The sequence below is a fragment of the Hydra viridissima genome, unplaced genomic scaffold (genome assembly GCF_058129835.1).
Source record: "Hydra viridissima isolate aposymbiotic clone 2 unplaced genomic scaffold, HvirCarnegie_v1 scaffold_19, whole genome shotgun sequence".
Classification (NCBI taxonomy): domain Eukaryota; kingdom Metazoa; phylum Cnidaria; class Hydrozoa; order Anthoathecata; family Hydridae; genus Hydra; species Hydra viridissima.
The window spans coordinates 225,156-243,348 of record NW_028324318.1 but is presented as its reverse complement, the minus strand read 5'-3'; the positions used below and the strand labels follow the sequence as shown (position 1 = coordinate 243,348).

General features: G+C 33.2%; 3 protein-coding genes across 3 annotated transcripts; 2 read left to right on the top strand and 1 right to left on the bottom strand.

Moving 5' to 3' along the window:
• The first annotated feature begins 2,844 nt into the window (after positions 1-2,844).
• On the top strand, positions 2,845-3,663 carry LOC149876498 (uncharacterized). Its single transcript, XM_090075256.1, has one exon. It carries the CDS (start codon positions 2,845-2,847, stop codon positions 3,661-3,663), a length of 819 nt encoding a protein of 272 aa, XP_089931382.1.
• A 7,425-nt stretch (positions 3,664-11,088) lies between these two features.
• On the top strand, positions 11,089-17,638 carry LOC149876496 (uncharacterized). Its single transcript, XM_090075166.1, has 2 exons — positions 11,089-13,204; positions 13,339-17,638. Exon 1 carries the CDS (start codon positions 11,089-11,091, stop codon positions 12,862-12,864), a length of 1,776 nt encoding a protein of 591 aa, XP_089931292.1. The 3' UTR covers positions 12,865-13,204; positions 13,339-17,638.
• LOC149876497 (uncharacterized) lies at positions 12,896-13,879 on the bottom strand. Its single transcript, XM_090075255.1, has one exon. The coding sequence runs from the start codon at positions 13,877-13,879 to the stop codon at positions 12,896-12,898; it is 984 nt and encodes a 327-aa protein (XP_089931381.1).
• Positions 17,639-18,193: the final 555 nt, after the last annotated feature.

Below are 18,193 nucleotides of genomic sequence, written 5' to 3'. Positions count from 1 at the left end.
ATAAAACATGTTTTTCGTAAATAAAATGATCTGAAAAAAAAAGGAATGGTAATTAATGAAGTAATAAGATGAAAGTATACGTATAAATTAACTGCGATACCTTCGGTGTTAAATTTCGCTTTGCTTAAGCTAATAGTTAGCGGTTTAAAAACGTGATTCATCGTTCGTAACCTAGTTTTTATTTCTCTAGCGGTGTGTTTGAATACCGTTATATTGCGTATTGGGTTTTGATATAATACGCGGTATTGTTTTCTTGTTAAAATTCTGTGCCATTTATGCGTAAAACTGATATACGCGATGTTTTGGTAAATAACATTCCAATAAGAGATATTGTTTCGAAGTTGTTCGTAATAATTTTCTTGTTCTAAAATTACTGCATAGTCTTGTATGAAACTTGTCAGATCTGAATATAGATAATCGAAGGACTCGATATCTATAGAAGTAGCTAATTTAGCTATAGCTGGATCAAAAATCGTTTTTTCTTCTTCACCAGATAATGCCATTTTTGAAGTTTTAAAAAACGTAGCGAAATCTTTGCCAATTAAATAAGGAATTTGCGTTTTTATACTTAAGTTTAGTGGATAAAGGAAAGAAAAAAAGTCTCACCACTTTAGAATAAACATGCGTCAAAAACGAGGGATTAGATGAGTATGTTTGTTTTAGAGCAAACATGAAAAGCAAAAAAACTGCGACTAAAAAAACTCTCAATTAAATAGGCGCGTGCTAAATAACTTTCTTTTTTTTTATAAACTGAATATTTTCCAATATATTCCGTAGGTATAAAATAAAATTTTTAAAATTCATTCTATTAAATAACGTTTTTCAGCTTCAGTTAGTTCTCGTTTATTAAAAAGCATTTCGTTTTCTGCTACAGCTTTGATGATAGGAGAAACGGATGTGCTGGAAATCGGGTTCGCTTTTTTTTTTTCTTTTCAAAAAGTCTAATAATGATAAACCTAATTCGCCAGCTAGAGCTACGTTTTGCGGTGTAACGTACTGAACCAATCCTTTTCCTTTCAATAATCGACGTTTATCTTTTTTATTTGTTGATCTTTTAGCAGTAGATTTTCTGAGTCTTTTATGTTTTGATTTGATTGTTTTGCGTTTTTTAGTAGGCATGTTTTAGTTGTTTGCTATTAAACAGTGTTTTTTAAGAAAGTAGCTGAGAAATAGAATAAAGCTTGTTTTAGACATATATATAGAAAATAAATATAAAAAAATGGATAGTTTTTTTTTGGAACTTAATGACGAATGAAAAACAAACAGATGTAGATTGCATATTTATTTTTTTAAACAAGCGAATTAATGTACATAAGCGTAATGAAATAAAATCTTTTTAATCAAGCGTTGATTATTTTTTTTTATTTTCCATATTAGACACGAACATGAAAATAAGCGCAATGTTTTTTTTATTAGGTTTGAATGATTTCTTCGCTGTCGCTCTCGATTCGTTTAGCCTTTTTCTTTTTGGTAGTTTTTTTAACGCTGGCGCCTTGACTAGATGAGGCAAATTCTATAAGCGATTGATTTTTTAAATTTGTCGCTTGCGAGGAAATTCTCTCCGTTATTTTATCTGGATTTCCGTAAACCGTCATAATTCTTTCGCTGTCAGTATTAAAATAAGGTTTACTCGTTTGACTATATATCGCTTGTTTGAGCATATGCGAAGTAGTGAAATTCTGTGGATCTTTTCCTTCATTAAATCTTTTTTTCCAAATTAAATTTTGTTTTTTCGCTATTTGAGGAAGACATATTTTCAGAATTTCCTGGGGTTTTTTTACATCGAAGGTTGGACAATAGAAAAATTCCTCTTTCGTATAAAAGCTGTTGTAAACTTCTTCTCCTTTTTCTCTTTTGCGTTTTATTTGACATTCTGCCATATGTTTAGTGGGATGACAATCGAAATCGAATTTATAAAAAACGGTTTTGTTGTGATTGCCGCTAGATTTTTCCACTCGATTATAGGGAATTAAACATGATATGCAATCTGGAATAACTTCTTCCTTATAAAGGTACCATGTTTTGTCGAGCATGTCGTAGTAGGCTAAGGGCAAAATTTCCGCTTGAATATAATGGCCATGAATGTCCTTAGACACGAAATGTATTTTAAATAAAATACAAGCTGATAACAATTTGAATTTTTCATTGTTGGCAGATTTGTAAATGCTTGTAACAGTATCCATGTTTGATGGTGATAAGAGAAGCGTAAGCGCGAAATGAATCTAAGTTATTGAAATATTTATTTATATTCGCGCAGGTTATGACAGATGAGTTTTGTTTGTTTTACCTTATAAGGTGAAGTTTCATTCATTTTTCTAAAAAAAAGTGGTACGATGGTTCGATATTGGGATGGATAAGTTACATGATATAGGTGAAAGTAATATGATGAATGGGAAAGTGGTTTTATTTAATAAGCTATTTTTGGAAAAAAAAACATTACAAGGATTTTAAAAACGTTTAAAAAGGCTTCGAAAAAGTGTAGAGTTCATCAAGTAAGCGACTTCGGTAAAAAGTGTCATGAATGAAGTTAGTGAAAGAATGAAGTTAAGCGATGGAAAATACGCAACGTAAAGAAATGGTTTATTCGGAGGAAGAAAATAAATTAGTTTATTTAATATGCTGAAATTATAATTGTTTATGGAAAATACATAACGTTATGAAATGGCTTTGTCGGAGGAACAAAATAAATTAGTTTATTTAATATGGCAAAATTATAATTGTTTATTGACTGGAGATGCTGGTACTGGAAAAAGTTTTATAATCAAGTCTTTATTAAATACTTACGGAGAAGGTGTATTTGTTACAACGTCTACGGGTGTAGCTGCGGTGCAGTTTGAAACAGGTATGACAGTGCATTCTTTTTCTGGTATAGGAGTAGTTAACATTGATAGGTTTGATTATGATATCGAGCGATGCGTAACGTACGTCGTTCGAAATATGAACTCAGTAAGTAGAGATTATTGGAAGAAAGTTAAGTTGTTAATAATAGACGAAGTGTCTATGTTGAACGCTTTTCAATTTGATTTATTAAATTTAGTCGCTCAACGCATGAAAAACAATAATCGTTTTTTTGGTGGAGTTCAATTGTTGTTAAGCGGAGATTTTTATCAGTTACCTCCGGTAGAAAGGAATTTTTGTTTTCTAAGTAAGGCTTGGCGTAGCGGAAATTTTAAATGGGTGAATTTAAGAAAGAGTTTTAGACAAGAGAATGATGCTGCTTTTTTTACTATATTGAATGAAATTAGGTATGAGAAATTAAAGGAAGAATCAAAAAAAGCGCTTTTTAGTAGACTGTTAAAATATGATGATGGTAAATGCCCAACGCATTTGCGGGTGTTTTATAAAAACTCGGACATTGATAAATATGATCTACGTTTAAAAGAAATCAAAAGTGTAAAAAAAACATTTCTTAGCAGCACGACTGCGATAGATAAAGACTACGTTATAAACAATAATGATTTTCAAGTTCCCGAGAGAGTAAGTTTAAAAGTAGGCGCTCTAGTTATGTTGACCAAAAATATAGATGTTAAATTGAAACTGGTAAACGGTATGATGGGAATAGTAAAAGAAATTACTTCGCAGAATGTGCAAATATATAGCGAGGAGTATGACTTAGATTTTTTAACCACGTATTTAACCAATGGTGTAAAACCAAAAAAATAGAGCACTATTCATCGTTGAACTACGGAAAAGCTTATTTAGCCGAATCAGCTATAGCTAGAGTAAAAAACATATTCAAAAAGCTCAAAGTAAAACTGAAAAGAAAAAATTGGAAAGATTACTTGCCAGCTGTAGAGGAAAAGTTAAACAACACCGAAAAAACACGATCAGGCATAAGCGCCAACGATTTGGAACAAAAGAATTCGCCCGAAAGCAAAGCTCTTCTCCTCGTGAACGGATACGCGCAAAGCGCTAGACGAAAAAACAACTTTATTTTTAACAACTACTATCGAATAGAAAAAGAGAGCAAAAACAAAAAACTGTCCATTTTAAAACCACTTCGAGTCGGTGTAAAATGCTATGTTCGATCTTTTAAAAAGGACATTAAAGATATTTTTGCTAAAAGCAGCACTCGATTAAGACCATTTTGGCCTTCCAAATTGTACATCATCAGAGAAGTTATTAAACATAAAAACGTCGTAACCAACGATTACGGACCCGTCTACGAATACAGAGTGGAAGCGTTAGAAGATCAACAAAGTCTGATTGTAAAAAGAGAAGACATTTTGCCCGTAGATAAAAGAGACACCAAAACATTTTACTCTAACTTTGAACACTACAAAGAGAAGTTTTATAACCGAATTAAACCTCCGGAATGGCAGAAAACATTTTTTTCGAGCAACTCTCCGATCCCGAAGTCTATTCCTGCCAAGATTTCTTCTTCAGCCAAATAGAAGATGTGGTAAAAGCCAATGACTCTAAAAACTTTAATGTTTTGTACGACTTTCAATTGCCCTTCGTAGACGACGAACACGGTCCTGTCACATTTCCCAACAACAGCGTTGTGCATTTAGTTTCTATGGACATTCCTACGAACATGACTATTTTCACTGAAGGTCTTCAAAATAACATTTCCTTGATGAACGATTACATAGCTAGCGTTAAAAACGATGTTGTTCTCAACACCACACAACCTTTCCCATTTCTTTTAAACACCTCTAAAGTGTGCTCCATTTACAAACATCACGGATCTAATCCTAACTATACTCAAGTCAAAGTGTTTGATGTAATCACTCCCGGAAGCATAGTAACGTCAAGTGACATGATCAACAATTTTCCAATATCAACTATCTACCCACTTTTTCCTAGTATTGATTTTAACGTCGACGAAACCATGCTCATTAAAAAGCTGACTGTGTTCAACCCGTCAACCAACGAAAATTTGAAATTTTCCAATCTTTTAGCACCTGTCAATTCTATCGTATCTAAACAACTCGACGGAAATATTTATCTTCCTTCTAAAGTCATCAATCAACAAGACGAAAACGCAGACTTTGTGTATTACTCTGGAGCTGGCCCGAACAGAAATAAAATGTTTCAGATCAGTTTGAGAAAAGACGCAAACAACAAAATAACAGATCGACTTCAAATCATGCTCAATGTAGAACAAGAAAACATCTATCAAAACTTCGCTTGGTACTTTCATCAAGCCATAACTCAATACCAAAATAGAAATATCGCCAACGCTTACCGAAAAAATTTTCCCACCGTGCAAATACCCAATACTCTTTCGAACGGATATCCCAAAGGAGAATCTTTTACGGAAAAGTCTTTTTCAAATTTTGCTTTTTTCGATAAAATGGCAAACTCTAACGACACCTACTTGGATAATCTTTTTCATCCAGACAATCTAACCGAAATTCAACGTCAAACTTACTTTCGAGATCATTTACAAGATCTCTCCTCTTTGATCCTTTATAAATGGCAAACCAGCATCAATTTCGGTAACGCCTGGAGTGGTTCCGTAAATTCGTATTACGATAACCTCATCGCTTAGACAGTATCCAATTATGCTAACCTAGACACAAGCGTGACACCCAACGTTTACAGATGTTATGACAACTACGACAAATTTCCGTTTTTGATTTTCGCTCAACAGCCTAAGAGATCAGCATTGTTTCCCGCAAACGCTAACATGGACATTTTAAATCCACCCCTAGCACCAAGCGTGCGCCTCGCTGATCGAATCAAAAGACCCATTCACATTACAATCCTTCCAACTAGCTCAACACCATTTGAAGCTAAAATGTGCGTCTTTCTAACCAACAAAGCCGACAGCGCTCCTAGAAACATGCATTTTATTCCGCATTCGTTAGCTATTGCTCTGCAAAACGTTTTAAACAACACTCCAAACATTACAGTCACAAACAATGCAAACGAAACAACATCCTTGCTCCATCAAAACGTTTACATCAAAAGCGTTTGGGAATGCTTATCAGATCCCACTGTTCCCTATTTCATGAAAATCGACAGCGAATTTACCAAAACTTACATGGAAAAGTTAATGCAATATCATATTTTTTTCGACAAATCTTCATTTGTACCCACCAACACTTTAAACGAATGGTTAGTCTATCTAAACAACATCATGCCGGAAGAATTTCTATTCCATACTTACGTCATGGTCATAGACGACAACCTGTTAGATACTGACATAAGAATCGAAACGCCCTCGATGCCGGTCGAAGACTTGCCTTTACCTTGGTTTAACGCTAGCACTTGTCTTTGGCCCGAAAGACAATTACAAATGCACAATTTTTTTAACAACGTTTTGGAATTGCAAAACCGAAACGACCTTCTTAAAAAATACAACACCAACACAAGCAATCTAGATTTTTTTGTGAATTGGTTTTCGTCATACGCTAATTGCATACAGGTTGATAACGGAAATCCGTCAGCGGGAAATTTTTGGTGCTTGCCTTCTTTTCAACAAGAAGTGAGTGAAAGCGAAATATCGGCATTAGCAGATATTCTATTTTTCAACAACTCCACCAACAAAAATGTGCCTGAAGATCCGAACGCTCCTACTAGTATTCCCAACAGACTTTTTAACGTCATTCAAAATGCCTCTTTGTTGAGTGACATTACTAACATGTTTGACAAAACACAACCCAAAATAGAAATCAATTTGTACGGAAGAGATATCGTGCGAATTCAATCAAACCAACAAGAACAAGAATTTATTACGAACATGTTTATAGACGGTGTGAACTTATAGACGGTGTGAACAACGGACTGTCTACTCAATACAGCACGTGGAGAAACGTATTTAAGTGCTTGTTAAAAAACGATCCCTTAAAGCACTTGTCTTTTTTTACCGAAAGAGAAGACGGAAGAACAGTATTTCAAACGTTGCCGAACAAAAACATCGTCGAACGTTGGGAAGACAGTTTACCGCTAAAGAACGTCATTCTATAAATTTATTCTCCCGTCATGAACAAAACGAGCGTTCCGAGTTATTTCCGACAAGTTCGCGACCAAACGGCGTTAGCCGTAGAGAACAATCCTTTTACCATCCTGGTTGATCAATCCATAATAAACGGTCTTAACATTCAATACTTAAGATAAGGGAAGCAAAAACCGAAAAAAATCATCATGACTATTAACCAAATCGGGAATCTTCTAAACACAATCATTAATTTTCCTTCACCCGACGATCAAATGATTTTTATCACATTAAGCGGAGCCGAAGATGACTATGAACAAAGTGATAGAAAAAAACATCATTTCGTATTTCAATTTTAAAGATTTCAATGTGCCGGGTCAAACCTTTCTCAATTTAAACTTTGCCGAAAGACGAAACAACATCCGCGATGGAAACGTCCGAACGTTTACTTTTAACGATCTAGAAGATTTCAAACAAATGAAATGCGCCTTTTTAAATTCTAAGAAAGAACCGCTAATTTTTGGACCTGGAAATAACCTAAACACTCTCATACAAAAAAATTTGCTCAATAGTACTCTTCAATCCATTAAAGAAAACCTATTGGACGTGCACAACGAAAATAGACAAGCGCACACTCAAACTAAAAACGAGCTTTTAGAACAATTTCAATATCAACAAGAAAAAATTGAAGAGCAACAGGCTAAACAACAACAACAACAACAATTAGAAAGACAAAAAATTCCTCTTAAACGAACAGCTATTAAAAAAACTCCCGCATCAACTCAAGAAGAAGAGGAATTAGACAATGAAGGAGATAGCTATAGCGAATATCTTTCTTACAATCCATCCAACGAAAACAACCTTCAGCACGTCGCCAAAAAATCGAAACTTTTTTCCCAAACCGGAGAAAAGAACTACGTATGCAGCGCATGCTATAAAATCGTGCAAGCCGTAGACGCTGTTCACAGCAGGTGTCAAGACTGCGTTCGACAACAAAACATGATTCACTCTCTTCATCCCATTCTTCAGACAGGATTTCTCATTCCTACTCCTCAAGAAGAAATTCTGCAAGTGAGTCGAATCACTTTTGCCCCCATCAATAACTCCAATTTAAATCAACAACTCGTTTTCAATTGCGATTTTAACGATTACATCATACCCGCTGATGCTCGTTTAGAATTTACTGCTAAACTCTATAAAAAATACACGGATAACGAAAAAATTCGATATCCGATCGGAGCCGACAGACTAACCAACCCGTCCGACGCGGCAGCAGTCGATAAAATTACTTTGTGCGAAAATTTCATGCATTATTGGATACAAAGCATCAAAGTATTTACAAACACCGACTTAGACCCGGACAACTGTTCTAACAATAACGTTTGGTCTAGAGAAACCAGCACGTTAAAAGCCATGCTTAATAAAAAAGCATACAAAAGAGGATTTAAAGATCTCTAATTAAACAGACAAATGGGGTACTTAAGCAATATAGTAACTGCCGAAGATCTAACAGTAGCCTACACCTTACCAACAGTGGCTCAATCCGAAATTGCGGCTGCGCCTTACGGCACAGCAGCTAAAGACGCCACTGCTCCGTCTAGATATCAAACCCTTATGCGTAACACTTACATTGAACCTTTAACATCTAACGAAGGAATGAGATTCACCGTACCGCTTAAACTTTTTTGCGAAATATTTCAAGTCAACGACTACGTTCTAAAAAACTGCAAAACCAAAATAGAAATTAATTTAGAAACTAATCCCAATAAATATTTAGAACACATTAGACCCATCCGAGACGACGGAACCGAAGCCGAAAATCTGGTGGCTAGAAATGCCAACGCCGTTCTCATTATGGAAAACCCTCTTTTATGTTTTCAATCGTATCGAGTATCGACAGAAGTTACAGCTCGAAAAATAGCTCTACTTCAACAACATCCCAACCAAACTTATTTTCAAGAAAGATTTCCGCATTTTGAACGAATCGAATTCTTTTTCGAGCAAAAATCGGAAGTGCAAATTTCTTTGGGGCAAAACAAAACTTCCGACGTTGTGCCGCACGGTATCATTATTAGCATCAAAAATAAATTCGAAGCCGATCATAATTCTAAATTTTGTAAATCCGCTAGAGAGCTAAGCACTCAAGTCATCGATAGTTTGTCTTTGCAAAACATACGAATATCATTCGTGAATGCTCCGGGCGACAAATACGAATTAGATTTTAACAAACCAGAACATCGAGAATCTCTTTACGCTGATTACGTTTCATTTTGCAACGGAAACACTCCTACTACGTACAACATAGATAACTTGAAAGATTTATACGATCCCGAAAACAACAATTTCATTCCAACTATCAGTTCCTATTTTAACCCGGATAGCAATTTCGATCAATTCGTATATATCGATTTGACCTCGGACAAAAATTTCATCAAAGACAAACCTCCAGCCGTAGTTACCGGACAAAATTCTACAAGATTAATTCTCAACCTAAAAAAACAAATGACCGGTGTCGTGTCAGTTTATGTCATGACTATGGCTGGAGTTATTCAAACTCTATACGGCAAAAACACGCAGTTGACCTTCTTCCCTAACAAAGTTAAAGCCAACTAAAATTCTTCTATTCGCGGGTGTGCAAGACATTTTTTTAAAACGTTATTTTATTTTTAATCAAATCAACATAAAAGTCTTATCTCTCTATTCGATTCATCATTAGCATTTAGTATTTTGCTTCGTATAAAGCAAAAAAAATTTTTTTCAATGAGTATTCTAATATGAAAAGTAGAATTCGCAGAGTATTCAAAGGAGGAAGACGTCGAAGAACACATCATAAAAAAAGAAGAGGCGGTAGTAGATTGGCTAAAATCAAATCACTTCTCGACAGAGGATTAGCTTCAGCGTTAGGCGGTCAAGCTTTAGATTATCTCGTAAAAAGAAGAGGCAATTTAACTAAATAAAAAACGAAACAAATTAAAGTCGCCCACAATCCTATCGTTAATTTTTTTAACGGAATCAAATATCGAATCGAAAAGATGAAAGGAGGGAACAGACCCCGACGAACTTTTCCTCCCATTCAAAACTCGCTTCCGAATAGAGGTGGAAAAAAAAATCGACATAAATCACCTCGTTTTGTCAATCAAACGTTTAAACACGGTTCACCCGTATTTAAATCCAGATATCAACGCGGAGGTATTTTACCTTTCTTACCTCTATTAGCCGGACTTCTTCCTGTAGTCGCTAAAGGAGCTCTAGCTGGCGCTGCTGGAGTAGCTGCTTCTAAAATTCTCGGCAAAGGAAGACGTCAACGCTGAAAACACAAACACTAAATTATTTTTTTCCCCTCATTTTGTAAATACTTTATATCGTTTTTTTTTTAGAATACAAATATTAAACCCAATACACTTTATTTTTCTCTATATTAAAATTATAATTATCGCGCAACACTCTTTCGTCTACATTTTTTAATAAGTAACTATAAAAAAACCTTTATTTCTAACAAAGGACAGTGCGTAGTTCCTTTTTTATGAAAACCGCATCCATTTACATTGCCCGTTAAAGCGAAATTTTTTATAATATCGTCATAACGAGGCACATTGAAATGCTCGATATTGAATTCTTTACATCCGATTTGGTGAGCTATCCATTTTTCGATGTCCCCGCCCTTATACATTATCGTATCGCGTCTAAACATCGAAGCGGACTCACTTGATGAGATGGATAATAACTTAATCCGTGCACATAATTGAAATTGTGGGAAAAACTATCCTTATCTTTTTTCCATTTAATCATCTCTTCATAGGATAAACAAGGCGAAAAATGAATATTCGTACTCGATAACGAATGCGTGTTTAACAGGGCTAATTCTCGAATGCAGCGATGCGCGTGAAATCTGCTATCGTGAACAGTAAAATATTCTACATCCATCAAATAAAATTGGGGTGTCTATAATACAAAAAAAATTTTTTTTTATTATTCCAGGAGGTTATAAAACTCAGTATAAAAACTGCGCGCATCGTTTGGATGTTTCATTTAAAACTTAAACTCGACACAGAAATGAGCTCTGAAAAAACTAAAGAAATCGCTCCTAAAGAAAACTTCGAAAATTCGATTGAAGAAGAGGAGGATGAGGAAGAATTAAAAAGCCAGAAAATACAATGGGAAATTTACCTGAGTAATTTATCGAAATGGAATAATTGTAATTTATGTTACATGGCTCAACTAATCAATGGACCGTTCCCTCTATAGAAAAAAACCGCGGTGCATTTTGGTCTTTGTATTCACCGAAAATAAACAAATTATCAAAACATATTATCATGTCAGCAATAAACAAAGTTAATAGCCATGAAACTAGTTTGGAAAATGATTCAAATAGTATTTCTCAACCAGTATTTCGAGAAATATCTAGTCAGTTTAATCAAATAGATGCTGAAGAAGTTGTACAAGAACAAATAAGCACTTGGTCAAGATGTCTTTCCTTACTACCTAATATAAGCCAAGAAAAAATACACAAATATTTAATTATAGACGATAGTTCGACTGATTTCGGAGCTAGAGGTGCTTCAAAGCATAAAATCTCTGGGTATCAGCTATTTAAGGATAGCTTCGTTAAAAATTTAGTTGTAAAACCTAATGTCAAGATTGAAATAAATTCTTTTCTTGTTAGAGCTAATGTTTCAGCTTCAATGAAAAAAAATCAGTACCTTATTTATGTACATTTTTGTCAAAAAGAAGGAGATATTTTGTATGCTAAATGTAATTGTAAAGCTGGTATGGGAGGATGCTGCAAGCATGTTGCGGCAGTATTATTTCAGTTAAATGAATATAAGCAATTAAATTTAAACTCTGTACCATTCGATAAAACATGCACAGAAGTGTTACAACAATGGCATGTTCCTGCTGAAGGAAGAAATTCAGAACCAATTAAACTTTCTAAAGTTTCCTTTGAAAAGAGTGATTTAGAAAAGGATCTAAACAACTCACGAAAGCGTCCTTTTGTATCAGGAAATAGAAACTTTTGTGCAACCCCAATTTTTGCACATAATCCAAGTGATGAAAAAATTAAAAAACTGTCTGATAGTTTATATAATCTAGGAGAAGGAATAGCATTTGCAAATCTTTTAAAAGGAAACAATTATCATTCCACGTCCTACTATGAAACATCAATATCTGAATATCAGCTAAATGTAAAAGAACTCGATTTAAATTCTGATGTTATGTTTAATCTTGTTGATACCATAATTAATGGATTTGAAGTAGAATTCAGTGATTCATTTGAATTTGATGAAACTCAATTAAAGTTTATTACAAAATATTTAGTTCTATCAAAAGAGAAAATAAAGACTTTGGAAAGAGCTACTTTATCACAATCTACAAGTTTATGGCTTGAAGAAAGAAAAAAACGCTTGACATCTTCAAACTTTGGTTTTGTTATTAATAGACAAAAAAGTATATTTCCTGCCTCTATTTTGAATAGAATTTTGAAAAACAATAAAAAAAGCTCTTGCAACAAAGCTTGTAATTGGGGTAAAATAAATGAAAACACCGCAATAAAAAAGTATGAAAATATAAAAAACGTATCAGTAACGAGATGTGGATTTATCATAAACCCAAAATGGCCTTGGCTTGGTACAAGCCCTGATGGAATTGTATTTGTAAATGAAAAAATAAGGGCTGTTGAAATCAAATGTCCTTATTCAAAAAAAGATTTAACTATAGCTGAAGCTTGCCTAGATAAAACATTTTTTCTTTCTGTTGTTGATGGTAAAACAATGCTTAAACAAAATCATGTTTATTTTTATCAATGTCAAGGTGTTATGGCATTATTAGAGGTCACAGAACTAGATTTTATAGTTTATACTGAAAAAGATGTTTTTATCGAGAGTATTAAATTTCTTAAAGAGCAATGGGAAAAAACTACTTTACCAAAATTAACTAAATTTTACTTTGAGTTTATGCAAGAAAATATATTTGCAGTTTAGATTAATTGTTTTTATATTTTTTACAAACATTTTATTTATCTGAAACAAGTTGTGGCAAAAAGTTTGCTAAATAACAACAAATTATCCAAGTTTTATTAATTTCTGGTGCCGTAGACAATTTAAATGGTGTTTGTAAAATGTGATAATTTTTTATTCGCTGTATTGCTCTTTCTACATGAATACGAACAGCAGCAATTTTTCTAGTTTCATTCTCATCTTCTAGACTGAGTTGAGCTTTTCCATTTAGAAATGGTGGTATATTTAATGAAACGTTTTCCGGTAAATCATCAGCAATATCAAAACCTCTATCTGCCATTACACTGTCTCCTGGTTCAAGCAGGTTGTATATTCCACAATCTTTAGTAATTTGTTTGTCCGAAAAACGACCACAGTATAAATCAGAAACAAAAGTTATGGCTCCATTTGGTGCTATTCCAATTAATCCTTTTGCTGTATTTTTATGTTTATAATTAGAAAAAGTTGCAGATTGGCTTCGAAAAGATGTAGGCATTTCGATAAACAGTTCAGTGCAGTCTAAGATTACCCTTGTTGATTCATATTTTTCTTTAAAACATTTTGGCATTGTTTCTTTTACAGTTTGTTTTGTTGCCCAAATTGGTAGCATACGCATTTGAGAATGCAAAAAATCAGTCCATGTCACTATGATTCTACTAAAATGACTTGAGGATATGTCAAAGCGCAGTGCCATGTCTTCAACCAAAAGGCCAAGTCGAAATCTTGTTAAAACTAAAAACAATTCAGACTCTGAACTCATTATGCGTTCTCTTCCCTTTTTATTGTAATTAAAGTCTGTTGTTTTTTCAATGTTTGTATTTGACCCCCAATATATAAGTTTGCTTGCAGCAGGTTCTAAATATTCTAGTAAAACTTTAAATAGATTGTATGATTCAAAGCCAGTATAAAATTTAAAGTGGGCTTGATTATGTTTAAATCTGTCAACTGTAAATTTTAATTGATTGATAGTGTGATTTTGGTTCATAATAATATTTTTCATTTCTTTCTTTTTAGTTTTTATAATGTTCAGTTTGTCCTTTAGGATAATAATTTCTTTTTTTAACTTTTCAGACTCGGTTTCTTCAAATGAAAAATTAACATCATTTTTTTCGTTTTCAATTTCGTCTATTTTTCTTTTATATCCAATAGAACTATTTACTGTGATTCTTGGTTTTTTTATGTTGTCTTTAACTTGTCTTTAACTTGTTTTGACAGTAAAGATGGACAGTTGTTCATATAAGTCTTTTTTCCTCCTATAAAGTGAACTGAACAAACCCGATGAGAAGTAGAAGGAACAAAGTTTTTCCTACTAATTAAAGATAGCCATTTTTTTCTCAAATTACTTTCCTTTGGGATGATGTAAAACGATAAGTTTTTGTTTTTGAGCGAATTATTGTTGCATAATGGAACACAACAAGTTATGCCACCGCGGTATTTTGTTGTTGTTGTTGACTCAACAGTAATATCTTCTTTAATAGAATGAGTTATTAGTTTATCACAAGATATTGTATCATTTGAAATCATTTTGAAAAGTCTTTTTAAATTAAATTACTTGACTGTATATTTTAAAAAGCATTAACACAGATTTGTTTATTTTCGGTGAATACAAAGACCAAAATGCATTGCGGTTTTTTTCTATAGAAGGAACGGTCCATTCTTCTAACGCGTACGCTCTCTGCGATTACAAAAGCGTTAAAGATGGAACCTATTACGAGTTTCACGACAACGTAGTTCAAAGCATCGAAAAGGCGCTTCATTCTAAACACAGAATTCTTAACGAAGTCGTGATCAATCAACTACTCAAAGATTTTCCTCGATTCCAAAGTTTAGTATTTCACACCAACTTGTGCGGACCTCATTAAAGCAAAATAGAAATGTTTGTAATCAACGAAAAAGACAAATACAAAAGCGAACTTCACGTCGTGCTAGACATTTACAAAACATTTTTAGAAAATTTTATATTCAAGCGAGACGTTTTACATTTAAACAACGACGATAATACAGACGGAAACTTTTTCGATTCCGCTATGAATCTCTTAAAATTATTCAAAAACAAATTGGTGACTGCTCAAAAAAGTTCGGGTTTCAAACGAGACATCGAAGGTCTGTTGAAAAGCGTGAACGAAGAAAATGTTCACCCCTTAAAATTTACTCACGCCTTTGTTAACATCATTTTAGAAATAGTTTTTGCAAAAATAGAAACCGATTGAAAAAACATATATTCGCATTTCATTTACTATATAAATGCGCGCTATAATGAGCGAATAATTTGCGTAGTATTTTTATTGTAAATAAAATAATGAGTAGTTTTTTTTAATGACATAAAGAAAGAACATTCGCGTGCGAAGAATGGCATCTAATTTTTCGCTGATTCGTTTTTTTAAAGCCCAAAAAAACGAAAGACCGTACTTTATAAACGTATATGCTTTCGATGAATTAGAAAATGCGTTTAAATCGAGCGACACGTTAGACAAAAACCTCAGCTTTCTTATTTACAATTCCGAACCGAGCTACAAAGGAGGAATGCATTGGAGAGCGCTTTTTAGAATAGACAGACAAACCCAATTTTGCTTTGATAGCTTCGGTGAAGAAAGCGTTCTATCTCAAATCCCCATCACTTTTATGGAGAACCAACAACTTTTTGAACATGCCTCTCAATCCGACTTAAACAACGAAATTGGCACTCTCGAACTCAACTACAACGAACTTTATTATCCCAAAGAGTTGCAAGAAAATCCCAGAATATATAAAGGAAGCGAGTTTAGTTTTTTCACCCGATTTGTCAACAAATTCAGTATAGAAAATAGACTTCAGACGGTATTCTTTATGTATAACAAACAACAATATCAAACAGATAACACTTCGCTGTGCGGAGCTTGGTGCGCTTATTTCATACATCTAATTTTAGAATCACCCGAATTTAAAAACTTCAAAGAAATGGACAAATTTTTTATAAGCTCTTTACTGAACACTTACTTTTTCCCCGTCGATTATTTCCAAAACGCTTCTCTCGCTCTCCATGCTTATAACGATTTTATCTACTTTGTGAAAAACAAACTTTGGAATTATTTAGACGAACAAGCCAAAAAAATGTTTACCAAAGACTTTATCTCCTTGACTGAAAAGCACAATCAACGAGTGACGCTTCAAACTGTGCTCAACCAAAAAGTAGATCAAATTTCACCTGAACGCGATACACTCAAAGAATTTAACGCTCAACAAAACGCCGCTAAAAACATATTGACAAGTTTAGACTTGTTAAGAACAAACAATGATTATGATGACACCAAAATATCAGGAAACGACATTCGCAGCATTCCAACTATTATTCAAAACGAATCAGCGCAATTCCTCAACGCGGTTGATTATAACAAGTACTTACTTAAAATTTCGCCTTCCTTAAGGCACATGCAAGATTTTCATAACAACACCTACAACAAAGAACTTGTAAACACGGTTAAAGAAATAAACAATCTTACTTGGGAAAGATTTTTATAAAAAAATAATTTTTTTATTTAGCAAATTACTAAGTATAACTATTAAAAAAGGATTCTTCGCTTTATTTTTTTTTAGACATGAATTCCCACATTTCCTTTTTTTTTCGTCGTTTCGCATAATGCTCGGCAATCGCTCTAAAATATTCTCCTCCACGTCTATAGATTCTCCTTCTTCATCATTTCGAACAATCCATATTTCTCCTCTTATATCTTTCAACAACGCGTATTTCCGAACATGATAATTTTTTGATACATCCCTAGTATGCATATTATACAACACCGAATGGTGGGGAGAAATGGAAAGAAATTCTTCCATGCAGGGTATTTCTTTCACTTTACGAATCGAAGGTTGTTCTTGTTCACTGATCGGAATATACAAAACTCGAACCATTTCTATTATTTTAGACTAAACTGAAATTTTTAAAATACGAATAAAACAAATACAGTTTAGTTAAATGAAACTAAAATTATTATTTCATCTCGTTTAAATATTTATTCCATTTCGTTTTTCTAATACGTTCTATCAATATATTGCAACAAAAACGACATTGTTTTAAAGTATGCCCTAAAACATCGGATTCATATCGTCCATTTAAGCAAGAAAAAAATTTACTTTTACAATAATGATTTCTCAGTAAGCGTTTCTCGTAAAAAAACAAACCCAATAAAAACATCGATAAAGTAAATCCTTTTTCATTCTCATACATGCAATGCATCAAATTTTGCAAATCTTCTAACATAACTAGGGTTTCCACATTGCTCGAATAGTTTATTATAGTTCGATTTGAAATCCATTCGTATTTTTTTTCTGAACCGTTTTTTTTATTTTTATCTACTGTCGATATTGCTTTTTTTAACACCAACTTTTCATTTCTGGTCAACGAATGCTGAATTTTTTTCTTCATAAAAAAAAATTTAAACCTTGCCACGCAGTGTTGTTGACAACATTTGGAACGAAGACATCGGCGAACTATCTTTCAATGAGGTACAGGAAATATTTTAAATGTAAATATATTTAAAAAAAGTTACTCACGATAACCTAAAAAAAATCAACCTTTTTCAGCTATGTTATTTCAGATAAAAGCTAAACATCCGAATAACGCTGTTATCGATTGCGATTGTTTATTCAAAAGAAAAAGTAAACACGTTCGTTTAAAAAGAATCAGTTGGGGAATTTTCGCCGGAGTTTTAACAGCGATTGTATTGCATCAAATATTTACTTAAAAATAAACGCTGATGCGTGATATGAAGAAAAAAAGAAACTGGTCAACACCTTAAAAAAAATGAGCATGAATCAAACCCGATTTAAAAACATTTCACAATGGGAAGATTTTTTCCGCGTTATTTCAAATTCAAAAATGGTAGCAGTATGGCCGCTTATTGCCCAAAAAATAAAAGCTTCTAAAACTGTAATTAACATGATAGCTAAAGACTTTAACGATAACAAATCCATGAAAACACTACGCATGCTCACCGAATGGATTCAAAAATATAAACAGTTTGAAAGGAACAACGTGAAATTATTCATTACTAACATCCAAGGCATCACTAAAAAAGAAATTAAATCGATATTAAATAAAAAACAAAACAAATCGTAATTTAACTTCAAAGTATATTTTAGAAATGTATATAAACAATGTCTAGAATATATTCTTATTATTAGAATTATTCTATGGATAAACAAAAATCCCGCACGATGAAAACATATTCTTCTATTCCGTATTCGTTGAATTCAAAACTTTCATCCAAAAAATTTTCTTCTATATCGATAAGGTTATTATCCTCATTGCATTTTGAAATATAAACGTCTTGTTTTT